General features: G+C 48.5%; 1 protein-coding gene and 1 long non-coding RNA gene across 5 annotated transcripts in view; one reads left to right on the top strand and one right to left on the bottom strand.

The window, feature by feature from the left end:
• Positions 1–20611, bottom strand: part of PCSK6 (proprotein convertase subtilisin/kexin type 6) — a 192332-nt gene extending 171721 nt beyond the window's left edge. For all 3 annotated transcript variants that reach the window (XM_007990588.3, XM_007990589.3, XM_073012963.1), the window contains exon 1: positions 20215–20611. In XM_007990588.3, coding sequence (XP_007988779.1) covers positions 20215–20502 — 288 coding nt within the window. In that variant the 5' untranslated portion in view covers positions 20503–20611. The remainder of the gene's footprint in view (positions 1–20214) is intronic.
• Positions 20612–20651: 40 nt separating this feature from the next.
• Positions 20652–26324, top strand: LOC140710666 (uncharacterized). 2 transcript variants are annotated; one of them, XR_012091773.1, is made up of 3 exons: positions 20652–20853; positions 21313–21461; positions 21818–25857. It is a non-coding gene; the product is annotated as an uncharacterized lncRNA (long non-coding RNA). The 2 variants fall into 2 exon arrangements; XR_012091772.1 differs by adding an exon at positions 25874–26324 and having other exon boundaries at positions 20671–21461; positions 21818–22523.
• Positions 26325–27126: the final 802 nt, after the last annotated feature.

The raw sequence follows: 27126 nt of genomic DNA, 5'->3' as shown, positions 1-27126 counted from the left end.
CATTCCTTCATAAGCTTCTATGCTGGTTCCAAGATGCCGATATGGGCAAACTGCTGAGAGAGACCCTCCATCTGTCATCTTAACCCAAAGTTTTATTTTCTTTCTTCTTTAAGAGAGAATCCTTAATTAATTTCAGGCAAGAGGGTCCTCTTTTGCACCAGTGGTGGTGGGCACGAGCCCTGAAGAACATGCCGGGCAGGCGAAGGACTGAGCAGGGGCGTCCACGTGCTGCTGAATGGAGCGGCTAGAGCCGGAGGCCTCCCTGGGAGCCGGTGAGGATGGTGTGCAGGCTGGAAATGTCCCAGCTGCTGAATCATGGCTCAGCAGTTTGTTTCCCAGTTTGGCTTAACTTCTGCCTTTTCCATCCTAAGCTTTTCAAATTGGCCAACCAACACAAAAGGTAAAAGAAACAGTGGATCTGAAATCTTCTCCATGACACCTTTCACTAGCTTTAAATTCCTACTTTAAAAATAGTGCTTTCCTAGTCTGACTCCAAGGCCTGACGCTGGAAGGACATGTTATTTCTCTCTCATTCAGTACTAATGATAATCACCGTGATAATGGTAATATGATTAGCAATAACACATGCTGAGTGCTCATTTCGGGACTGGCATTATTGCAAGCATTCAGTTGTTGGAGGTGCTCCTAACTTCCGTTTTTTTGAAGAAAGAGCCGAACCATTTTCATAGCTTTAATTCCATTGGATTTTAAATCTTAGAAGGTAGTTCCATTCCTTTCTCCTTTGAGTGAGTGTTTTTAAACTCCTCACTTTATAGAATCCTCATTCATTTATCAATGTATTCATCTAAAAGCATTTGTTTGATTCCAGCTTTTGTAATATAAGTGCCTATTTATTTTGTATCTTGTCCCATTATTGTGCCAACTCAGGGATCAAAAGTCCCTTGTTTTATACACAGGAGGTGAGGTACGGTGCTGGCTGCCAGAACGAAGCAGGCGAATTATGCCTATTCACATATTTTACCGTATTTAATATATTTTATTTTGCCAATGTCTCTTAAAGCACATTAAATATTTAATTAGTTTTAGTTCCTTTTACAACAATGGCATCTTATTTATCTGTCTTTATAATGTAATTAGTGTAATATCTGTATTTGTTTTCCCCTTGAGTCAGCTTAACACTTTCTCCTTTTCATTATGAAATATTTTGTTTCCTTCCAAGTTTTCTGCTAACCAAGTCCTTACTTTATTTAATTCACTTTCCCCGTACAGCGTGCTGTAAGATTATTTCATTTCAGAAAAATGTCACATCTTTGTCTTGGTACTAAGATTCTCTTCTCATTTTACCATTTTTCCCTATTTTAGTTTAATGTCCTTTCATTTCTATTATGTGTTATGTGTTCCAAGTTTTACATCCCTCCGGCATTCATTTTAATAGAATTAGGAGAATCTATAAATAAAAGTAGTTCCTTAGAATAATGCTTTCATTCTTCTCTCCCTACCCCCACTTCTCCAACATGCCCTAAATTTACCAGCAACTCCTCCTAGGCAGGGGTTCTCCTACAAGGCGTCTGACTGCTGTGTCTTTGCTGCATTTGCCCTGGTACATCCCCGGGTTACACAGGATCAGGATTCTGACACAGGGCACCTGTCCATTAGGACTCTGGAGGGAATGGCTGCTGGTGCCGCCCTCAATTCAACAACTCGAGAGGCTGAAAATTCTACACAAAGTCAATAATTCAAATTCTGAAACTAGAGAAACACTGCGGAGCAAGACCGAGAAGATAATTAGCAGGCAAGCAACCCAGCCTACCTTGCCGTGCCAGGGGTATCTGCAGCAGGCTTATCTCTCCTCCACAGGAAGGTCCTTAAACCACGGACTCCGCTCATTTACATTTACTGGGAAGCTTCTCCCTGGGGCTGAAGCTCTGCCTGGGGAAAGCCTAGCAAGTCAGCGGCTCACAGAGCCACCGTAATCCTTCCAGATGCCAGTGTAGCCCCAGAACATCCTCTACAAAAGCAAATGCCCCTGAACCCAGATTTTGGAGATTTCTTTGATGACATCATTTGCCCCACTAAATCCCTAGAAAGGCTTCTAATCCTCATCTCTAAACATAAATTTATGATTATGTCTTCAAAGACAACATGGGATTTCTCCCACATCCACCTTGTCTCTGCCATGTCCACAAAAATACCTTTCTCCCAACATCTTGTTATGAAAATTTTCAAACATGCACCTATGGTGAATAAATTGTACAGCAGACATCCATACACCCGTTACCCTGATTCTACCATTAACATATTCACTAAAATCACTTGATCATACTTTTCCCCGTCTATCCATCTTTCTATTCATTTGTCAACACATTTTATTTTTGGTGCATTCTAAAGTAAACTGCAGTATCAGTATACAACATACATCTCCCTAAAGACTTCAACATACACATCATTTGCTTATATATTTATTTCTTTTGAGATAAAATTTAGATACGACGAAACAAGCAAATGTAAATTCCACATTTGGTGAGTTTGGATAAATGTACACACTTGTATAACTCAAACCCCTACTGAGATTCAGAAGACAGCCATCACTCCAGAAACTCTCCCACGTGCCTTCCCGGTCAACCCCCAGTTTTCATTCCCCCACGTTTGTTTTTGCCAATTCTAGAACCTCCTCTGAATGGAATCAGGCCACCCTCATATAAGGCTTCTTTCACTTGGCCTGTCTGTGAGATGCATGCACATTGTGATGCATGCTGGTTGTCTGTTCCTTTTTATTGCTGAATAAAAGAGTGCTCGCCGAATGAATGTATCACATTTGTTTTTCCATTCTCCTATGGATGGATCTAAGAAACATAAAATTGTGATAAAAAAGCTAAATGACCCAGAAAACTCCATAATCCTCTGGGGAAAACAAAATCAAACAGAGGCATCACCCCAGACTGCTGAGAACCCAGCAAGGGGACAGGCAGACTAGAGACATGTTCTCACTGACAGTACTTGTTGGCTTGATTCTCTCCTCAAAGCTCCATGGCCAGGTGGCCTGGCCACACCCGTCAGCAGGTCGTCTTCTGCTATGAAGGGGCCGACGCAGAAATCAAACCGGGCTCAATGTTAACATAGCTCCCTGAAGAGGCCTCAGGACAAAGTCATGGCATTGAAAACGGGTTGGGCAGCATGGCCGCACCCTTCCGGCTGTGTCCAGTGTTTCTAACAATGGGACAATCCACTGGGCATCAGTTTCACACCCACAGTGCATGCAGAACATGGCCCAAGCTAGAGACTTGCAATCTAATTCATGCAGCCTGACAGCATGATTCAAACAAAACTGACGCTGTGGGGAGAATGGCAGTGGCAAGCGCACAAACAGGTTCCCTCAACCTTGGAGAGACAAAAGGATCTCTCAATGGTAGTGCTTGGTCACTGAGACTCCACTGAGGTGGTCAGTTTTCAGGAGAGACCCAGGGAGGAGGCTGAGCAGTTCCCTGGCATGGTGAGACGCCCAGGCTGGCACAGTCGTCGGCACAGACCAAGCACAAAGCAACTACCTCCAGGAAAGGAACCAATTGTTGGCAAGTAGAACCAACTTGGAATAAGAAAATAAATTGGGTTAAGACAGGATTTTCTATAGTTCTCGGTAGCCATTGAACTTTTGACAGAAGAAAATAGAAAATACATCCAGGGCTCTTTATGAGTAAGAATCAAAATGGAAAGTGGAAAGATCCTCTGGTTAGGTTTGAGAGCTGTCCTTCCCTGGTTGCAAAAGGAAGGCTGTTAAGACCTGGCTTGTGATAGTGTGGGTCTGTTAGTTCTGGTCTCTCAATGTGAGCCTCGTATTGACAGTCTCCCAGAGTTAATGTGTCCATACCTACCTCTGAGGTTTCATTTGGATTTGTTTCTGTTTTGGTTTTTTGTTTTTTTAGAGACAGAGTCTCACTCCATCACCCAGGCTGGAGTGCAGTGGCATGATCATAGCTCACTGCAGCCTTGACCTCCCAGGCTCAAGCAATTCTCTGGCCTCAGCCTCCTGAGTAGCTGGGACTATAGGCACATGCCACCATGCCTGGCTACTTTTTTTTTTGTTTTTTGTAGAAACGGTGTCTCACTCTGTCATCTAGGCTGGAGTACAGTGGCATGATCACAGCTCACTACAGCGTCAATCTTCTGGGCTCAAGGGATCCTCCCGCCTCAGCCTCCCAAAGTGTTAGGATTACAAGCTTAAACCACCATGCCTAGCCTTCATTTGGATTTTAAGATTATTTAGTGTAAGAAAGAATCAATTTGGTTTTCTAATGTTTCTGATGTGATCAAATATCAGAACAAGGTGGAATAGCAAGTTCCTCGAAAAAGCAGGCAAGCAAACAAAAAACCTAGAAAGCACTAATGAGTTCACAAAACTCCATGGGGAAGAGAAAGCATCTGTTCCCACAAACAGGCTTTTGCATCTTGTGCTAAAATGAATGGTTGTAGGCCGAGGTGGGTGGATCACCTGAGGTGAGGAGTTTAAGACCAGCCTGGCCAACATGGTGAAACCCCATATCTATTAAAAATATAAAAATTAGCTGGATGTGGTGGCATGCGCCTGTAATCCTAGCTACTAGAGAGGCTGAGGCAGAATTCCTTGAACCCAGGAGGCGGAGGCTGCCGTAAGCTGAGATCGCACCACTGCACTCCACCCTGGGTGACGGAGTGAGACTCTGTCTTAAATAAGTAAGTAAATAAATAAATAATGAATGAATGAATGAATGAATGAATGGTTGTGAGGGTCTTGGATTATCAAAGTCATGATACGTAAAGTTATTTAAGTCTCTAAAACAAATCTAACTTCTTGTTCTTGGTTAACGGTGTCATATTCCTGCAAATGAAAAACTGAGAGGCGAGCATAAGAAGACTGTTAATGAGCTCAGTCATAAATGGTTACTTTGATAGGACAGCAATAAGGTTTCTTTTCTTTCTATAGAAATTGGGCTTTATCAAGAGGAACACAAACTGGGATTTCTGTTTGTTTGTTTAAGTTGGAAAAAAACAGCAGAAGATCAAGATGTATGTTAGACTGAATTCAATGGTGGCCAAAAATGGACTTATTTTTCCATGTTAAAATCTGTCCTCAGACAGACACACCTAAATAAACTCCGACTGGGACAAGGAGGCACAGATCCAGGTACGTGGGGTCCAACAGACATAAAACCACAGGCCTCTGCTGTGACCCTCGGAGAGGACACGTGGAAAGCTAAAACTGGCGCCACGGTGGTGATCACTGGGGTGCACAGCCTGCCTGACCCATCTTTATAAGTTAGCACCTCGCCCGGGACCAGGCTTTGAGCCAGCATCCAATAAATGTTTGCTAAGTAAAAGCAGCAGCAAATGAACCCCCCTACCATCTAATGGCATCGAGGGTTGCTGACGCCTTCACACATCCAGAAGTTTCTATCTCTGCTTTTATCCTTACTGAGCTGATTTTTCTCCCTCCACCTCCCCCGACACCTCTGACCCACTCTCCATCATTCTCTGTCCTGCTCTGTGCCGCAGAAGACTAACCCCTCCAGGCAATACTGCCCAGGCCAATGGAGGCACCAGAAGGAAGCTGCATCCTACTCAGCTCCAGCTCCCACAGGCTCCGCTAACACTGTTCTGCCTCCATCACTGCAGCAGCTCCCCAACATCGCCTACCCAGTCCCCGGGTACCTCAACACCCTTTGTTGGTTCCCTTGTCCCCATGCACACCTCTGTAAGTAGTACCTTCATGAGACTCTTTTCCAGTGGGTCATCGAAGGTGAGTTGTTTTTGGATGGGACGCAGATTAAAGTACTCATGATCCATCTGCCCAAACACACCCCCACTTCCCATTCCTCTATGAAAATTCTAGGGACCCCTCAAGGTCTGGCCCTAATGCCACTGGTCACAAAGGCCTCCCTGAATCCCCAGTTGAGAGGTTGCCCCATTCTCCTCCGTTATCCTAAAGCATTTGGACTCCACCCCTATATTCCATTCACTACTCCTCTTGCAAGAGTTACGTGCTGTCTATTTTAGGTAGGGACTTTGTCTTACTCATCTCTGAATTATACAGAGTGATGAGCCCAAAACCTTGCAAACAAATGGTGCTGCAGATTTTATTTCAAAAAACAACAGGCAAGCCAACAAACCCTCTGAACAGTGTTCAATGAAAAGTGACAGGAGAAAATCTGCAACGTGCTTAAAAACAAGGGATTAATATCTACAACATAGAGAAAGCAATCATTAAAAGACAAACAGCCCCACTGAAAAAATGGGCAAAGAATATAAATAAGCAATTCAGAGAAGGACTAAAACGGCTAATAAATATATAAAGAGACACTTAACTTTATTTACTTATTTATTTTGAGACAGGGTCTCACTCTGTTATCCAGGCTGGAGTGCAGTGATGTGGTCTTGGTTCACTGACTCCTCAACCTCCTCGGCTCCCACCTCATCCTCCCCAGTAGCTGGGACCACAGGCGAACACCACTACACTTGGCTAATTTTTTTTTTTTTTTTTTTTTGCAGAGTCAGGAACTTGCCATCTTGGCCAGGCTGGTCTCGAACTCCTGGGCTGAAGCGATCCTCCAGCCTCAGCCTCCCAAAGTGCTGGGACTATAACAAGTGTGAGCCACTGTACCAGCCAAGCGACATTTAACTTGAATAATACAATGAGGGAAAAGAAGCTCATTAAAACCACCACCAGATCTCATTTTTCACCTATAAGAATTCGCAAATATGACAACAATTAGTCATCACTACACAAAATTGGTGGGGGCCCACACACACTTCTGGGGGCAGTGTCAACAGGCACTATCTGTTTGGAGAGCCATGGCCCATGTCTAACACAATGTAACTTGCACATATACTTGACTCAGCAGGTCGCCTCTCTGGAGCCAGACTATTTGGGTTCAAATCTTGGCTCTGGCACTTACAAGTTGTGTAACTGGGAAAAAGTTACTTAATCTCTCTGTGCTTTTGTTTCCACATCTGTAAAATGGGGGTAATAATAACACCTACCCCATCGGGTTTCTAAGATTAAATGAGTTAATACAAGGAAAGCACATGAAAAGTTAGTTGGCACACAGTAAGGGCCAGCAATCATCATTTATTATTATAACTAGTATTTGTTTTATTATTATGGATCCTACAGAAATTCTCACAAGTGCACAGAGTCAGGAATAAGGGTAACCACTGCAACATTGCTTATAGCAGAAAAAAAACTGGAGGCAAATCAAAGGAACATACATAGGTGTGGTATAACAAAACATGTTGCATCTCTAAAATGCCATAAAACTGTTTAAAAAGAATGAGCTGGGTCTCTATGTACCAGCATGGAAAGATTCCCAAGATATCCTACTGTTAGCTAAGAAAATCTAGGTAGGTCCAAAAAAAACCATGTTTATTGTGATCCCATTTATGTTAAAAAAAAAAAAAAAAAAGAAAACCAAAAAGTATTTTTGTGTGTATATGTGCACATATCTGTTAAGGCACAGAAACAGGACACATATACTAATGTGTGAACAGTGGTGACATCTCAGGGAAGGAATAAATCAGGGATGGGATGAGGAGAGGAAGGAGATTTTGGATTTTGTTTTGTACACCTGCACTGTCTGAATTATTTACAATGGGAGAGCATTTATATAATACTCTAAATTTATAAATTTATATGTAATGTATAATTTTTTAAATAAAAATGTTCAATAAAATCCTGATGAGTTGAACTGAACAAATGTTATCAAGTGTGGACCCTCTGCAAGGCTGGTGATGCCGGATGGGAAATGGGGGGAGGTGGGATGAGATGCCATAACCAGGGACCCAGGGCATGTGGGGCGGGGGAGCAGGGCAGTGGCAGAACCTCTTCCACCTCCTTGCATGCTGCTGACCTTCCAGAGTAGCTGCAGCACTATCCACCTCCCCAAGCAGTGATAAAGAACTCACTGACCTAAATGTCAGGAAAGAATTACATAAATGATGGGCCAGCTACGCAAAGGTACACTGACCAGCCATTACAAGTTACGCCATAGAAGACTTATTGACTTGGGAGGTACAAGTTGCAAAAGTAGACAATCCTATTTGTATAAGACATTTGTGAATATGTGTGTGTGCATGTGTGTGTGCGTGTGTGTGTGTGTGTGTGTGTGCATACCTACACAGGTTGAATATCCCTAACCTGAAAATCTAAAATACTCCAAAATCTAACAGGGCACTCAAAGGAAATGCTCATTGAAGCATTTCCAATTTCAGACTTTCAGGTTAGAGATGCTCAACAAGTGAATATAATACAAATATTCCAAAATCTAAAATAATTGGAAATTCAAAACATTTCTTTTCCCAAGCATCTCAGATACGGGATATTCAACCTGTATATGAGTGTGCGCGCATACACTCAGAGACAGAATCAAAAAACAAAAAGAACATGGCCCAAAGTGTCAACAGTGATTATTTTGGGGTGGTGGGACTATGGGTGATTTTTATAGTTTTCTTGTTCTTTTCTGTGTTGCAAAAATATTCTGTATCCATGTATCCTTTCTGTACTATACTGAGAAGAATCAAGTAATGTAAATAGTCTTATACCTAGGCCATGCTACCCTCTATGCAACTGTGGGTCCCCCTCCAGCCTCTTCTCTCCTCTTTGGATCTGGTTCTACTGTGTTCCCCTTGCCTCCCAGCAGGTGGGAGACACAGGGTTCTGGTAGGTAGAAGGGAGGGTATCCAAGAAAAGTTACCTGACCTTCAGACTCTTAGACTCCATATCAAGAATGCTGCCTTCATTCCTGCATAGATAAGCCTTTGAAGTGAGCCCCAGGTCAGAGCCCTGATAAGGAGGGGAGGATCCCATAGTACAGCTAGGACTTCTTCACAGGTCTCTTCTGCCCCAACCCTCCATCTGCCTGGACTGCAGCCCTCTGCCCTAGCCACTTAGAAAACCCCAAGCCAAGTTCCATGGCAGCTCACATGCCACCTGCTCTTTGCAGCCTTTCCTAATAGACACAGACTCTGCCTATGAGGAAGGCCTGGAATCCAAGTTGCCCAGGTTGAAAGCCTTGCTCTGACCCTTACTACTATAGCAGGTTACTCAGCCTCTGTGGGTCTCAGTTTGCTCATCTGTGTAATGGGATTAATAGTAGGGTTCTGGGGGCAATTATCAGTAGTGCTTGGCAGACAGCCAAGACTGACATAGGAGCGGCTGGTGGCAGTCATGGTAGGGGTACTGGAATCCGAGGACCCAGTTGCCATTCTAAGGAAATAGTCACGTGAAAGGAAAGAGAGGCTGAGTACAGGCACAAGTCAGACTACTTCTTTACAGAAAATAAACCTTCCACAAGAGAGGCTCCACCGAGGCCCCAGGACACACCCATGCCTCCTTTCCTCAGTCCTCCTTCCCACTTTCCCTCCCTCCCTCTTCGGTGGCTTCCCCAGTCCTCTTTTTTTTGGCTTCCTTTCCTCTTGTTCTTCTGTCCACCCAGGAGGAAGATGCCCATTCTGAGCTTCAGAGAACACTAGGATAGGATGCTGGGTTTGACCAGATTTACCAGTTCTGCCTTGGAGTAGCCATGCGGCACAGATGGCTGAACACTGCCTTGGCCTTGAGAGGAGAGTCCCTGCAGGTGACACTGGAATCACTCAGCAAGACTCAGTCCCAGGAAACACAGAGCCCAAAGGCAAGGTACTAAGAGATGTCAAAGGGCAGAAAGCACAAGCGGTATTTGACTATATAGAAACATCACAAATATTTGCTGCCCACAAACCTGCTAGAGATCAGCAGAAGTGAAGATAACAAGGTCAGCATTTTCTCCATACTCACACTGTAAGGATCATTTGCCTTTGGTGAATGGAATCAGGGCATCACAGGTCCTGGTATAAAAAATTCTAACAATTTCTCATTCACTAAACCTTCTTAGTGCCAGGAACTGTGCTAGGGTCTCAGGAAGCAAAATGAGTCACATAAAGATGCGGACTATGAGACGCTGTGGTCCAGAGGGTCTAGCGGGGAGACAGACACCCCGCACGCCATGGCCAAGCCCCTCCATGGAGCTCGGAGAGGACAGGGCTGCAGGCAGGTCAGGAAGCAGCACTGTAGCTAATGTCAAAGAAGGGCAGGGTCCCGGGTAGACCACACAAGGAAGGGGCCCCCAGGTTAAAACGACAGCAACAGATAGGTGCAAAAGAAAGAAAAAGCGTATGGAAAGTTTGCTGAACATCAAAGGCCCGGACTTAATGAAGAAACGTATGGTAAAGGTGAAGGGTTCTGGGTGAGGACAGAACAGCGGGGAGGGCAGCCTTGCTCACCGAGGGCTGGATGTATCATGCTTTCCTGTGCAGGAACCTCTGCTGGTTTTAAAAAAGGGAAAGGATAGCATGAGGTTTAGGGCTCTGAGGAATCCTACAGTGGCAGTGGGGGAAATGGCCTGGAAGGGAGGCAGGGAAGCCAGTAAGGCAGTCACCAGGACACTCACTACCAGGGAGAGTATAAGTGAGCAGGCCTGGCCTGGGCTGTGGCCACGGGCTGGGCAGCAGGGGAGAAAGACCCAGAGGCAGGTCGGACAGGGCTGTGGTCAGTGCATGTAGATGCTGGTGGGAGGAATCCAGAGAGATATCTGGTTTCCCATCTGGAGGACAGGGTACAAGAAAGGTGAGCAGAACTGGTTTGGGGCACAGGAGCACCCCCATGCAGCCTTCTACTAGACAGGGAACAGCAGGCCTGACCTCTGGTGGGAGGGCACTTATCCAACAAGAGGCAGCCCCTCCCTTCCCCTCCACCACCTTCCCAGATCTCCACCCAAGGAAGAGTCCAGCAATGATCATGGAGGTGAACTCGGGCCTTCTGATGGCAAGAAGGAAGCTCTTATAAATGACCACTGCTGGGGTCCTCCCAGGTGGACAGTCCAGGAAGGGGGACAGGGCCTTCTTGGACTGTCCGCCTGTGGCGAGCCCAGCAGTGTTCATCTCAAGATGATCTGCTTAAATGATCACAGGAGATATGTCTGAGAGTTGTCACCAGGGTGTTTGAAACCAAAGGGGGAAAGTCTAGAAGTCCAGGTTCCTTGCAAGAACATGAGTGATGCCATTACCCACTGACGTATTCACCCCCAAGGTGATCTGGCTGATCACTCAGAGCTTCGGTAGTCTGCTCCATTTGGGCTGTTTCTTCCCACTGTCACTAAGAAGATGGATTTTCCCAACACGGACTCCAGAATTGATGGATGCTGGCCAGTGGTAGAAATTCAAGAGCCCCCGAGGAAGGTTAGAGAAGTAACAGTGATGGCCTCTTCCCAGCCCAATTCAGTAAATGGGTCCGTGTGCGGCTGAGCAGAGCCGCAGGTCGGGCGTGGCTGTGGGGCCCTGTGGAGTGCAGCTTGTTTATGCCCAAGCGGCCAAGGCAAGACAATGAGACTTTCTTCCTTTCCACGGTGCCACTGTCTTGACACTGAGGGCATTGATGGGCTGGTTGCCATGGGAACCCGAGGCTGCTGATCCCATCCCATGGAGCATGAGGCTCCTGACAGCTGATGGCTATTCATCCCCCTTCCTTGCAGGACTAGACAGGGGGCCTTGCGCCTGCTGCTGGGTCCTCAAGATGCTCAAAGAGCAGAGGCACAAGGACATCAGCAAGAACCACAGCTTGATGGGATGATGGGACCCGCAGGGTCCGAAGCATCCACAGTGAGCTCCAGGGCACTAGTGGGGCCTCCAGGGCATTAGGGGGGCCTGCAGGGTACACAGGGCTCTCAGATCAGTGTGGAGCTGACCTGGCCAAGAGGCAAACTACAGCGTCACAAGGAGGGTGTCCTCACACACAGGTACACACATGGGAGGGCCTATCAAGTGACTCCGAAAAGCAAACGATTGGGATGAGAAAGCGATGGTGGGGGTGGTTCAACAAATGACACTTAAATAAAGCACAGGAGCCTGGCCTTCGTCCCTCACAAAGGCTTATAACCACTAAGAGACTCTTGCAATGCAGGGGCCACATTTTCTTATCTCTAAGTGCCCACACCAGTGACAGCACACAGCAATACTCACTGAATAAATGAACGCACATCTGCTGGCCATCAGAGAGGTGGCGGAATTGGAACTAATCTTAGAGAGCAGCCAGAGGACTAACTTTGGGTTGACTCACCCAGGAAGCCCAGAGACCAGTGTCAGAAACAGGCAAGCCATCAGGCAATGTCAAGGTGGCAGGGGGCCTGGGAACCCAGACGAAGGGCACGTCCAGTGGGCTGGGGAAATCGGGATGAGTTGGCGATGGAACTGACAGTGGAACAGAACTGGGAAGGCTGAGGAGCTAACCTGGTGACAGGGTAAAGCCATTCTGGGCAGGAAGAATAGTAGAAGCAAGCCTGAAAGGAAGCAAAAGCATGAAGACGGGGGTTCGGCAGAGCTGGAGCTACAGCCAGGGCTCAAGGTGGTAGGGTGGGACAGGAGGAGGCCCTGCAACAGTGCAGGGAGGTAGAGGCGATAGAGGCCACAGCCCGTGCTGGGCAGTGGCAGGGGTGAAGCAGGGAGCCTGAGAGCCATGCAGGAGACAATGAGACAGGCTTAGGGGAGCACGGGAGCAGGAGGAGGCGATGGTGACCTCTAGGCCTCCAGCTCTGCCACTAAGGTAGACAGGGGTCTCTTTTTATAGACAGGGACCCACACAAGGAGGAGGTTTCAGCAAAAGATGATTAGTGCAGCTGATAAATGTGCGGCTTGAGTGACTGAAATGTGCAGTGACTGAAATGTGAGTGACTCAAATGTACAGTTTGAGTGGCTTCCTAGGACTGGAGGGCTTTTCTTTTTCCCTCCAATAGAGAGAGGTGTGAGTGGTTTCAATGCTGATGAACAGGAGCCAGTACAGATTCTCCAAGACAGAACGATGCTGGTGTGCAGCCCTTTGAGTCTGTGCATGTTCATGTACATGCACGTGCACGCACCAGGTGGACAGAGGGAGAAACAGTGGCTGGTGGGGTCCAAGGAGGTTCCTATGTCACTCATTTGTTCATTTTGGCAGAGCTGAAAGGCTTTCTGTCTGATGATTTACCTTTGTCTGGGAAGCAGGTACAAGGTGACAGCAGTAGAAGGTGAGTCAGAGGGTGTAGGGTCCGGCCCTACACTGGTTTCTCAGAAGGTAGCTGGATCTAAGACCTCATCACCATTAAACAGGCCTGGTGACACCTCCCTGAAGGGCTAGTGAGGGCCTTTGGAGCAAGAGTAGTCATGAGAAACATCAGCTGGGGAGAGCAAGGCCAGGGCTTCTGGTCAGTGGCAAGGCCAAAACCCAGACCCAGGAGCCAGGAGGAAGCCACCCACCCAGGGCAAGTACAATTTGGAAGCCCTCCGGGGGCAGGGCTCTGGTAAAAGGAGGGTGGGAGGTGTCAGCAGCCTGGGCTGAGCTGTAGAAGATCAGAGGAACCACTTTTTAGATAGCAAAATCTGTGTAGAGGCTCAGAGATACAAAAGAGCTCAGGATGTTCCCCAGCTGGCATGCAGTTGGCAGACACTGGAGAACAGGGTCTGGACAGCCCTGAGTGCCCCTGTCGCCACCCAAAGCTCAAAGCCGGCAAGAGTATCAGGCAGTGTCCCAGGCTCCCCTAGCCCATCAACAGCTCTCTGTTTCTCATTTGCTTCCCTGGTTTCCACCTAGAGAAACTCAAGCCTTTCCAATGGACCAGTCAGCTGAGCCACCTGCTCAGTCCTGATTCTGAGTCTGCCTCTGGATGCTGCCTTCTGGAGCTTTTCTGGCTCCATAGATGGCAGCTGGCTCAGCTTCGATCACCACTCCCCACACCAGCTCCAATGACTCAGGAGGGCAGTTCAGTCAATTAAAATCCTGCCCACTTAAATGCATCACTATCCGGGTGAAGATGTCAGATACAAGGGTTGAGACAATGAGCTTCACAATCCTAATCTTGTCTCTGTCCCTCAGTTCACACCCAGAACCTCTTGCAGGCCAGCCGTGCACAGCCAGTCCAGCTTGGCTCAGAGCATAAAACCAAGACAGCCTTAGATGGAAAATCAATCCCAGAGAACTAGGTCACAGGTGACTGCTATTCTGGGTTTCCCCTTATCCCTACCAAACCCCTGACACTCTGGCTGGAACAAGTTCTGGCCCATTATTTTAACACCTGGTTAAGGCTTTGGCTTGTTTTTCATTGCAAGAACAAGTTGTCTGCAGCATGACAATTTTCTTCTGCTGACAAATGAATTGTGTAGGCTCACCTGAAATTCTGGGCCAGGTATGTCCTGCTCAGAAGCTATTTTAAGTAAAACTATTTAAGGCAAGTTCAAGATCATTTAAGGCTCTTAGATCTTTTAGGGCCCTGGCAGCCAGCCTGCCTTTTTATGTTCAGACTCAGAAGCAACAAATTAGCTCAATACCCCAGGCAAAGCAAAAACCCAAGGGAAAGTATGGCATCCAAGAACCACCCTTAAGATAAACGTCATTTCCAAGAGCAGCAGATGCTGAGCTGTTGTGATTTGGTATGTGGAGAATACCTTGCTACCATCCTCTTCACACAAGCAACTTGTCTTTTCTCAGAGTCACAATGTCAAAGGTGACAATGCACACAGGTTGGAGTGAGGGTGACTGGCAGGAGCAAGAAGCAGGGGAGAATGGAAGGGTTCCTGGGCTCCGTGTCCAGCTCTGTCCAAACGGCCATGTGACCTGCAGCCAGGCATTCTGTTTCTCTGTCACCATTTCCTTGACAAGTGGATTGGCCCAATCTGGACATCTAAAGTAGGGACTTCTTAATCTGTGCTCGCAGGCACCTGTGCCTCCAAGGGTGTGCTTCAGATGGTCCAGGAGCACCATGCGGTATGTGTCCAATGCGCATTTCCCTTTTTTCTCTCTTTAATGTTTTATGTGTATCTGTGTATATGTGTATGTATATAGGTATATATGTCTACATGTGTTTATATATTGTGTGTGTGTATATATACACACTTGTATATATTACCATATGTAATATATCCCGATACAAAGAAAAAAAAGTACAACATACCTAGGCACAATTTTGTATATAATCCATGTATACATACACACACCCACACACATAAGCATGTGTTGTAAAGTAGTACACTGCAGATAAAGTATGAACTTCCTCTCCCCTCCTTCCCTTCTTGGAGGCCATTGCTAACTAGAATTTGATGCAGATCCTTACATCCCACACTTTTATACTTTTACTACATCTATAAGCATCCATAATACAGTACAGATGTGTGGGTTTTGTTTGTTTGTTTGAGACAGAGTTTCACTCTACTCTTGCCGCCCAGGCTGGAGTGCAGTGGTGTCATCTCAGCTCACTGCAACCGCCACCTCCCAGGTTCAAGTTATTCTCCTGCCTCAGCCTCCTGAGTAGCTGGGATTACAGGTGTGCACCACCACGCCCAGCTAATTTTTCATATTTTTTTAGTAGAGACAGGGTTTCACCATGTTGGCCAGGCTGGTCTCGAACTCCTGACCTCAGATGATCCACCTGCCTCAACCTCCCAAAGTGTTGGGATTACAGGCGTGAGCCACCGTGCCTGGCCTGTTTTGTGTGTTTCTTAACGTTTACATGAATATGATCACATTGGACATCTACAATTTGCCTTTTTTCTCTCTCAACATTATTTGAGAGATGTCTCTGTGTAGATATAGATCTGCTTTATTCATTTCTAACCACTGTAGAGTCTTGTGTGGTGTGACTATTTTGATTTAGTTCTTTATTCTACTTTAAGGAAGGTAGGTTTTCCCTTCATTTAAAAAATGCCTGCATGGACATTCTTATACAAGTCTCCTTGTGCATATGTGCGAGGGTTCTTCCAGGATATGTCTAGATGTGGACTTGCCGGTGCAGTTCAGCCTCACTGTGTATTGCCAAATTGCTCTCCAAACTATACCAATCTCCACCAGCAGCATCTGAAAGTTCCCATTGTTCTATATCCTTGCCAACACGTGATGTTAACACTCTTCCATGTCGGGCAACGTGACAGGTGTGAAATGGTATCTCATCGTTGCCTAAATTGCAGTGCTCCAGTAACCCCCAGCGAGCTTGAGGGAAGCTGGGCATCATTTCTTATATTATTGGTCATTTGGATTTCTCTTCGTTGACTTCTCTATTCATGCACTTCCCCATTTTTCTACCTGGCATGTATCTTTTTTTCTGAGTGATTTACAGTTTTCAAAATAATCTGTGTACTAATCTGTTTGTTACCTATTGTAAATACTTTCCCACTCTATTACTTGCTTTTTAACTCTGTTATGATGCCTTTGTTTATATAGAATTTTTATCTAAATGTATCAATCTCTTCATTTTAAAATTTATTTTCATGACTTGTTGAGGAACTCCTTTCCCAATGTGACAAAGGTATTCCACTGCATTTCTTTCTAAAAGTTTTATATATAGTCTTTAATCCCAACTGGAATGTACTGATGTGTAATGTGAAGATCCAATTGTTTTTCCATGGGGAGAGCCTGCTCTCCCAGCACCATTTAGTAAATAGCCCATCCTTCCCCATCCATTTATAACTCTTCAGCTCACACGCACAAGTTCCCACACATGCTTGGGTTTGAGGTGACTCTATTGATGGACTGGGTCCATGTTCAGCTGTTGTCGTTACCACAACTCCCCTCCTCCTCTTCTTTCCCAGAGTTGTCTGAGGTATTCTTGGACCTTACTCTTCCATATGAACTTTATAATTCATTTGCGTGATTTCATATTCCACATTAAAACTTGTCATGGCTTAAACTAGATTACATTGAATTTGCAGATTAAATTGGGGCAACTATGAGAGCAAGTTCTCCCATACACGAACACAACACATCTGTCCCTTTATTTAAAACATTTTTTTTTTTTCGAGATGGAGTTTCACTCTTATTGCTGAGGCTGGAGTGCAATGGCGCGGTCTCAGCTCACCACAACCTCCGCCTCCCGGGTTCAAGCAATTCTCTTGCCTCAGTCTTCCAAGTAGCTGGGATTACCGGCATGTGTCACCACGCCCGGCTAATTTCTGTATTTTTAGTACAGACAGGGTTTCTCCATGTTGGTCAGGCTGGTCTCAAACTCCCGACCTCAGGTGATCCGCCTGTCTCAGCCTCCCAAAGTGCTGGGATTACAGGTGTGAGTCACCGCACCCAGCCTAAACTTTCTTTTCTCAGTCCTTCTTCTAAATATTTTATGTTTCTCTATAAAAGTCTCACCTTTTTAAAAGACCTATTTCAAAGTATCTTACAGCTTTTATGCAAGAATGAGGAATGGTTCTTTTATCTTCTCAGATGTGCTGCCATGCAGGTAGCTGTTGCTGATCAACTCCCTTATTAGCTCCAGTGGTTAATCTCTAGGTTCTTTCGGATTATCCATGTAGTTATGTCATCTGCCGATAATGACATTGGACACTTCCACATTTTTATTCCCTTTGAAATACTGTGGTGTTACCTGGAATGATGAGTACAGGGACAAAGAGAGGCTATCTTGTCTTGTCCCTGGGGATGCATATTTTACAACGGAGAGGATCCACAGCCTTTATCAGATGTTGAAAGGGAGCCAAGACTCAAGAAAGGTGAATAACCACCAGTCTAAATTACCTCTGGACCATGTAAAATAAACTGAAACCAGTTATTAGTTGTATGGAAGAAAGTAAAACAAGCAAGCAAGAACTTTGAGCACAGTAACTATCTGGGAGAAAACCAGGGCTGTGATTCAGGCAAGTACAGAACATAACACTAATTGCCCATTAAGGGCTTGGAGAAAGAGTTTCACAAAGGAGATCTCAGAACAGAGAATACAGCAGAAGAAAATGAGCAGGGGATGGAACTGTCAGAGGTGACATATGCATACCATGTGAACACAAACAGCTTCCTTCCCTTACTTCACCCCCATTTACTCATCTGTAAGTCAAAGCTAATAATATCTACATCTTATTTATGAGTCACAAATTCTCCTGGCTGAAAAAAGGCAAATAAGGTTTTCAAAGAGTTCTTATTGAGTGGGTAGAGGCTCAAATGCTCCGGGCCTTTTCCACATTAGCAGTGCACTTAGAGAGGGGAAAGAAAAGCTTGTTTTGGAATAAAGAGTAATATGCCCTCCGTGAGTAATCACACACAAGCCTCTGAGACAGCTCCTATCCCCAACCAGCTAATCCCTGTGTTAGTGAATGTCACCACAGTGCCACTGCCAGCACCATGCCTGAGTGACCAGGCTGCGTGGCATTCATGCTGGCTGCACTGGACAGAGCTGGGGAGACCCCAATGGACTCCCCAGAATATCCTGGGTAGGGAGTGTGCATCGGAGGGAATCTTCTCTCCCATGAGCAAAATCAGGAGAGCAGGCTGCACATAAAAACTCAGCAAGTCTGACAGAGGTTGTCTCGAAGGGCCGGCATGGCCAAGGGTTAGGCATTTCTATGCCCACAGACAGATATTTCCGGGGAGAGTTACCTGTGCCTCTCTGCATCTCTCTTGCAGTGTGAGCTCACAGCTCAACTTCAGCTCCATTCTGCTCATTTAATTTTAGGATCCCAAAACCCAGGCACTTTGTAATTTATCATGTAGCTTAAGTCACTTTTAGCTGCAGGCAAACTGCTGGGCCACCTGGGCACAGCAGCAAAGTGTGGCAGGAGCCAGGGGCACAAAGCAAACATGAGGAACGCCTTCTTCAGCCTGGACAATCAGCCAGGGAGAGTCAGGAACTACAGAGACGAACGCAGTCAGTGCTACTCGAAGGCAAAATCTGAAATCACAGGATGTTTGGAGGGACTTGAGTGGTTAAAAAAAAAAAAAATATATATATATATATATATATGGATATACATGTGTGTATATGTATGTGCATGTATATGTGTATACATATAACATTTTATATATATATACACACACACACACATATTTAAAAGGTCTCCGAAGATGTGCTAGCATTTTTTCATAAACTCGAACGTGCCTTGCGAAGATTCTATCATTCAAATGGTAGAATCTACCCCTCCAGCAGGCCACACACCTAACAGCACATCAACGTGGGGCTTGGGATGCAGAAGAAATGTCATTTCTATCAGGGACGCCACCACACCTTGCTGGCTTCTGCCACGGATAATGATGAAACTAAATTTAACACTACCTGGCACTAAGGTTTAGAGTTATGAGTCGGCGCTTCCCTGTCACTTCACCTAATCCTCTGAGTGTGTAGTTTGTAGATTTGTTAACTGCACTGAGAGGTCCCCTGGTGCGACCCCAAACTGATGGCCTCTCCAGGAGCCATAAATCTGGATCAACCCCAACTCACCACCCCTCAGCCCGGTAGCTGGTTGAGACAGGAAAAAGGCACCCGCCGGGCGGTCCTTTGAGGGTAATGCCGCCTTTGTGCCCAGGGCGTGGCCTGCTTGCTAACTGACAGAAGAGGTGACAGCCAAGCCCGTGGGGTGCGGGGCTGGGAGGGCTCCTCGCTGGCCCCGTGGGGGCCGGTAAGGGTCAGGCCCCGGTCCAGGCTCTGTGGCAATGCAACATTAGATCTTTCCGACAACCAAACAGTGTAGACATTGCCACTAACTGCAAAGGAGCATGTCAGGGAAGTGACTCGCCAAAGGTCACACCGCTCTGCCATCGGAACTGCGGCAGGAGCCCACAAACAAAGCGCCCTCCCTCCTTTCCTGGAGAGGTTTTAAACCCAGAACCCCCAGCCCTACGCTGTCCCAAAGCCTCTCCGACGGCGGCCGGGCTCCAGGGTGCAGGCACCCGGGTCATCTACCTCCGGAGCGGCGGACACCGAGGCAGCGCGAGTCCCCCAGACGCCGGGCCACGCTCATGTCACCCAAGCAGCGGCCGGCCGCCTTGGCGCGCACACAGGGTCCAGAGCCCGCGCCGCCCGTCGGGGGCAGAGGGGCCGGTCCTCTGCGGGGGAGAGCTGGGTGGGCGCTCAGGACCCAGCGGCGGACGGCGCGCGACGTCCGAGACAGCCCAGCCTTCCCCGGAGCCCGGCAGGTGTCCGCGCCGCCCCAGCTTCTGAGGCCACACTTCCGAGCGCAGGGTTGGGCGGCACTGCCCGGGTACTTGCGGTCGGAGCGCCGGACCTGCGTGGGCGCCCACGAGGGACCCCGAGTCCCCCCAGCCGAGTGTCCCGCGCACGCCCTCCTGGGTGACCCTCCCGGCAGGGCGCCCCGGCCGCCTGCAGTCCCCAAGCGGTCCCGGAGCCTTCCCACGCGCGGCCCGGCGCCGGGGCCGGGCGGACAGGACTGCGGAGGCTGCCCCCTCGCGCGCGCCAGAGGCCGCCGGGAAAGTTTTCGGCGCGCGGGGCCGGCCGCACTCACCTGGCCCAAGTTGAGGTAGCCGTGCGCCGCGGCCACGCGGTCCGCTTCGGCCGGGCCGCCCAGCACTTGCACTGCCCAGTGGTTGGTGTAGACGGGGCGCGGCGGGGGCGCGGAGCAGGCGGCAGGCAGCGCCAGCAGCAGCAGCCAGCGCCAGGGACGCGGCGCGAGCGGCCGGAGCCAGGGCCCGCCGGCACCCCCCACGTTCCCCGCGCCCGCGGCGGCGGCGGTGGCGGCGGCGGCCCGGGGCGGCGGCCGGGGCCCGGGCGCAGGCAGCGCGCGCGGAGGCATAGCGGCGGCAGGCTCGCGCGGCGCCCGAGCTGCGAGTGCGCCGGGGGGTGGAGTGCCGCCTTTTAAAGCCGCTCCGCGCCGGGGAAGCGCCGCCGCCGCCACCGCCGCGGGCGGGAGCCAGGGAGGAGGAGGCGGCCGCGGCGCGTTCCCGCCCGCGCGGCCCGGCGGCGCCCCCGGGCCCGCGCTCCTGCGGCCGGGCTCCGGGGCCGAGACCGGTCGGGGCGGCCCGAAACGCCCCCCACCGGGGGAACTTCTCCGCCGACTCTTGGGGCTCTCGGGACGCAGGACCGCCCCAGCGGCAGCCTGGGCCCCGCGAGTTCTGCTGGGAGCGGGGAGGCCCTGGCGTCTCAGGTGAGTCCCCTGTTCCCTAGACAGGCTGGACACCCGGAGGCTGCACTCACCTGGCGGGGCCTCAGACGCCCAGTGGCCTCGCCCGCCTCCCTAGACAGAGGGCTTGCCAGTGTGCAGGGTCCCAGGGAGAAGAAGCTGCTGGGAAGACACTGGATCGCCCAGGACCCAGCATGGCTGAAGGGGCGTGTTGAACAGGGCAAAGGCATGTGGCGAATTAGCTGGGCTCACGAGCGTATACCCAACAAACCACCACACAGAGCCCATCTGGGCAAATGACTGTCCTGGCTGAGGGCAGGTGCCCCACCTGTAAAATGGGGGGAACAGTGGTATCTACCCCATCGGGCTGATTTGAGGATGAGGTCCACTTTTGCTGTACAATAAGCTGTCCATAAACGTTCGTTTTTATGAGCCCAGGGCCTGCCTTGTGGTAGGTGTTCACTAGATGATGTACACTCTTAGAAGCACCCACTGAGCTGGGACCAGCAGTGGGAAAGTGAGTTGAATCATCCTCATCCCTGTTGCCTGGAGCAGCCTGGTATCCAGTGGAGAATGATTTGAAGCACCCTGGAGATGTATGGAAATGTTCCATGACCAAGGAATTATGAAGGGTAAGGATCGCTGCTAGATCCCTTCTGTCATCCCTCCCAGGACCCATTGGTCCCACTGGCCCACTTGCAGAAAGCAAGCCATCAGCCTGCTTAATACAGGAAGTAAAACAAAAAGGTCGAGAAGGCCTTGAGGTGGGAAAGAAGCTGCTTCTCTGATACTCAGTTCCAGGAGCAGTCTCCTGTTGAGCGTGCAGGATTCACTTGGAGTCTGTGGCTTGGCAGCCTGAGTTGAGAGGCTGGGGCAAGAGGGGATGGGCAGAGGACAGGATCTGCATAGATGGTTTCCGAAGTCCTTTCCAGCCTCGCTCTCAGGAGCCCTTTGGTTTCGTAACCCACATGATTCATTCTTTCTGCAGGTGTGAGTCACCCCTAATGGAGGTGGGAGAACAGGAGGCGTGGTGGGAGGCCCCATCCCAACAAGTCACATCCATGTTCACAAGGGCTCCTGCCAAGGGCCCATCTTGGAACCTGGAGATCAATGTCCCACACGGCCTTCCCTTTGCTGCTCTAGATGCAACTTCACCTCCCTGCGTTCCCCTGGCAAGTGGGGTCCGCTGCTTGGGCAGTCACTCCAGGTCTGTCCACGCTGCAGAAGACAGCCACTGTGTGTCCCTCCTACAGATGGACTGGATGCTTACGAGCCCCTGCCAATGGAGAGACACGAGGCCCTCATGCAAACTGGCAGCCCTAGAGGAGAACCCACCATACCTGTTGGACAGAAACAGTACCCAGAACCCTCAGTCTGCCTCTGCCTGACATGGCCCTGGCTGCCTGGCCAACTGGCTTGTAGAAGAGGGATATTGGCCTGAGTCAAGGGGACAGAGTTGGAGGCATTGCATTGTCACCTGGCAGCAGTATGTCTGGGCAACATGTGTTACCTCTCTTCCCCTTCCCCTGCTGGCCAGATATCCCTCAGATTCATCCTGGATCCGGTGCTGTTCTTCTTTGAGTATATGGCCTGCTTCAAGATAATGTACACTGCACATCAGCTAAATAATTATAAAGCAGCTAGTGTCTCCCAAGACGGAGCCCCCGCAATGTCAGTGATTTTGACAGGCAGAGGTAAGGGTGTTTCCATAATAATGTGGTAAATTAAGGGATTCAGCCTGATGTACTGAGGGAGACTAAAATGCATCTGAATTTTTATTTGGAGAGATCTGAATTTATTTTATTAACAGGTCTGATCCTTTTGGGCTGAACTTTCCATTTGTCATGGAAGTGCCCTGGCAATATCTTGACTCCAATGTTGTAGGAAGACCAGCTTCCCAAAATGAACATCCTAAATCAAATCGCCTCCTGTGGGTTTCCTATTGATTTACACGGTGACAGGATTAGCTCAATCACAGGAGTACCAGCCCTTTTCATTGTGATAGGATCTGTAATAAAACTTGGCTAGTCGTCCTGCAGGGAGGGGATTTATTACTCAGTCAGACTCTGGCTCTCCAGATGACCCCCGAGATCTACATAGCTCTGTGGGGAGGGAACGGGGTGCTGCTTCCCCAGATTGAGGTCTTTGAGCCTCAGGAGGGACAGGACATGGACCAGAAAGGTGATTGGAGCCTGGTCATATTTCGGAAGTTTTGTGATATTTATACTAACATCTTCTAAAATCAGAAAAGAGGAGAAGACATTGAATGATGTGTTCTCATGCCCACCAGTGATCTCTTTACAGCAAGTACAGGATTATCCAGCCAGAGCCCGGGAATACCCATACAGCCAAGACCACTGGACAGCAAGAGCCTTTGTGCAGCCTTCTAGGGTGGGATAAGACAGACTTTGATGCAGAAATTGCCTCTGTGTAGGGAATAGACGCTTTGCTGAAAAATTGCATTTTTGGCAATATGCTAGGTTCAGCAGGCCAGAGTAGCATCCTTTGAAAAATGTCTGATGGACACCACCTTCAGGATACCAGAGATGAGCATGGACTCAAAGCCCAGCTTTGTCATTTACTCATGTGCAGCCTCAGTAAAGTTGCTTCAGTTTGCCCTACTGAAAATACTAGTAACACTGCTGTCCCCATGCAGAGGTGCTGTGAGGACGACAAGAGCTGATGTGTGCAGAGCCTGGCACCCGGAGCCTGGCACCAAGTCAGCATTCCATAAATAGTGGCAACAGTGACCACTGCTAACCAGGAGCTCTCCAGTGGGATAGAGTAGTTAGGGCTGAATACTCTGACCTTCTCTGGATGAGGGCTCACTGTCCTCATCTATGCCTGGGTGCACATTTTCTCGCATTTTAACATCCCCAAATCAAGAAACATCTCACAATTAGTGTTTTGCAATCACTACTGGCCTGGGCTGAAATTGAGTTCTTCCAGAGAGGGTTTGTGTTTGCTTCTGCCAGTGACCTGGGGACACAATTCCTGAAACTCCTTGGGGATCTGCTGAATGGTGTGACCCCAGAATGAGAACCAGCTTATGGTTCTAATGATCAGTGCAGGGCGTCTCTCCCTATTTCTCTCTCCCCTCACCAGGACCAAAATAGAAACCTGTTGATTCCTTGCTGTTCCTCTCCATGGTGGGTTTATTTCTCATTTTCTTCTGTACTGACAGTGGAGTCTTTCTTTTCTTGCCTGTCTGCCTGCCTGCCTTCCTTCCTTCCTTCCTTCCTTCCTTCCTTCCTTCCTTCCTTCCTTCCTTCCTTCCTTCCTTCCCTTCGTCCCTCCCTCCCTTCCTCCTTCCCTCCTTCCCTCCTTCCTTCCTTCCTTTTTTTCTGAGACAGAATTTCACTCTTGTCACCCAGGCTGGAATGCAATGGTGCGATCTCGGCTCACTGCAACCTCCGGCTTCTGGGTTCAAGTGATTCTCCTGTCTCAGCCTCCCAAGTAGCTGGGATTAGAGGCGCACACCACTGTACCCAGCTAATTTTTGTAATTTTAGTAGAGATGAGGTTTCACCATGTTGGCCAGGCTGGTCTCGAACCCCTGACCTCAGGTGATCCACCTGCTTTGGCCTCCCAAAGTGCTGAGATTACAGGCATGAGCCGCCACACCCAGCCAACAGTGGAGCCTTTCATTGCTCCATCTTTAGGGAGGCATCTCCTGTGAGACTTTCCATCTTGGACATTTTTTTTTTCTTAGTAATACGTTAAATAATGACACATTTTCCAGTTGAAGGTATCTCTTAGATTTGATGACATATGATACCAATGCCTTCAAGACATATTACAGTAAAGAAACTTGTTGAATTCTTCCAAATATATTTGCTGTGTCTGTGTATGTGTGAGTGTGGCATCTATTGATATACTACAGAAAAGGTACAGAGAGTACAGCATTTTTCATGAAAATCTGTTGTGAATCCTCAGCAAGGTGAAGGCTTTTTCAAAGTAATTGTCTGGCTCATTTGAATTTTCAAATACCACATTTCTATCGGGAGAACCCTCAGATACTTTGGGCCAGACAGCACTCAGAGGCGAGATACCAATGGGACTTACAGTCATTCCCTAGACCTGACAGTGCTTCTTGAGCCCAGATAAACACCCACGGTCCCCAGGAACAGAAGGTGTGATGCAGGTCACACACAGCCAATGGGCCTGAGACATGGAGAGCCCAGGGCAGACTAGACCTCTGCCTCCCACCAGCCCCCTTCCACCATCCCAGAGAAACCTTTACCCATGCCCAGGTTTCTACAAACCAGGGGTTTCCCCAGCCAGGTCGTCTTCTCTCCCTTTCACACTTTTCTTTTCCCTCCTTTTTACTCACTCCAAATCCCACTCACAGCTGCTGCCCCTAGCAGTGGTGGGTCAGGGGCTTTTGCTCCCCTGCAGCTCCAGGCTCTGTGTCCTTCTGGGCTCTGCCTTCTGCTCGGTGTTCACAGTTTCTCAGTGGTCTCTTCAGTATCTGCTCATTCCTGTGACCATCTGGGGTGGGGGGGGCATGGAGCAGCTCCCACTTGACTCTCCTCTCTGCTTAAACTCTCTCTTTATATCTAGATCCTAGTTTTCTTAAAAAGGAGCCTTTGAAAACTGCTTCTTCTGTGAAACAATTACCCTGGGTCTAGCAATTATGTATCCCAGTGTTCCTTTCCTAAACTCCCATGTGGAAATTTAGTGTCAAACAAAGAATTTAGGGGCAAAAGAGTTGAAACTCCCTGAGAAGCTCTTCCTGACCAAGAATGAGAGCTTGGCAATTCATCTCGCTTCCCTTTTCACCTGAGCATCCAGGAGGCTCAGAGCCACATGTGACAGAAAAATCATAGTTCTTTATTTCTGCTTTGCTGCAGTAGGTAAGATGCCTTTGGTTGCAAAATATGAGAATGCCCAACTGAAATGAATGCGGACAATAAGGACAATTCATTATTTTGCAAACAAGAATTTGGTAGTAGGTGGATCCAGGGTTGTTAATTCAGCAGCTCAGTGATGCCGGGACTCAAGATAGCTTTTCTATACTTTACTTGCCTTTCTGCTATTCTTAGGTGACTGCCACAGATCGGAGGATCAATCCTCTCAATACAGCCTCCAGGGAAGAAGCACAGGAGCGACTTTCCATCTCTTGAATGTCTTCTTCTCCCTGGGGAAGAAGCGCCTAAATCTCCAGTCCACTTCCTCTCAGGCCCCACCTACCAGATCTGGGTCACAGGCCCACCCCCTGCTGCCAGGTAATCATAGACAGGGTGAGCAGGGCGGCTCAGGTTGCTTTCGATCAGTCTTACCTCTTCTCCTGGGGAACACTCCCTGAGCACATTGCTGCCCCAGATTGAGCAAAACCAGGATGCTGTTAGCAAGGAGCAGCACTGTGGAGGCTGCTGGGTGAGTTCCTTGGGGGTCCACCTCTTCCTCTGTTTCTGTTGTATCACCTTCATGTAGATTTTCTTAGGCACACAGCAGAGTCTAAGCAAGTGTTTGTCGAAAAGTGGAAAGGAAGGGAGGTAAGGAAGGAGGGAAAATGGGGAAAGGGAAGGGAGGAGGGGAAGAACAAAGGAAGGGAAGAACAAGAGGGAAGGGGAAGGAAGGCTCAAGTATTATTTAGAATTAATGTGTCCCATAAATTAAATAACAACACAAATCAACCTAAGCAGCGGTGACTCTGACTTACCCCGCCTTCCTGCCTCCACACCTGGCAGTGCAAGGATGGAGTTGTACTGTACACAAGCCCAGCAGCGGGGTATGGCTTTTTCCTGTGCGAAGACACCCCTTGGCTCCAGGGTGGGTTTCAGGTTTGTGGCCTAAGTGCTCTTCCCAAGTGAGAGTGAACTGGGAGCTGGGGCTTCCTCCCTAGTCCTGGCAAGGAGAGCAAAACAGAAGACGGGATGGGAGTGGGGTCTTCGCAGTGACAAGCAGAGGAGAAGAGCTGGCAGGTTATCCCTTTCTACAAAAGTCTGGTTTTGAGAAGCTGGGTGTAGAAATACATCATGGGAAAATGGACATTGCGGGGGGACCTGCTGGGCTGTGGTATTCACCAAGTGGCGGAGCTGGGTGGGGCTGAGGAATTGCAAATTCCTGTAGACCCCGCCCTTTAGCTGCTCTCTTTCCTCAAGAGCACAAAAAGCACAAACACCATTGCTTCTGCATCCCCCTGCCCCGTCCCTCTCCAAAGCTGCCCCTCCCTTTGTGCCCTGGTCCCCAGGGAATACTGCCCTCTGCAGGGTCTTGCTTTGGCAGTTCCCCAAACTCCTAACCCTCTAATCTTTTCCTGTCCTCAGATCCTTCCCCTTAGCTGCACATGTGC

The sequence above is a fragment of the Chlorocebus sabaeus genome, chromosome 29, assembly GCF_047675955.1.
Source record: "Chlorocebus sabaeus isolate Y175 chromosome 29, mChlSab1.0.hap1, whole genome shotgun sequence".
In the NCBI taxonomy this organism is placed as follows: domain Eukaryota; kingdom Metazoa; phylum Chordata; class Mammalia; order Primates; family Cercopithecidae; genus Chlorocebus; species Chlorocebus sabaeus.
Note: the sequence above shows the minus strand (reverse complement) of the source record. Positions and strands in the feature narration are given on the sequence as shown.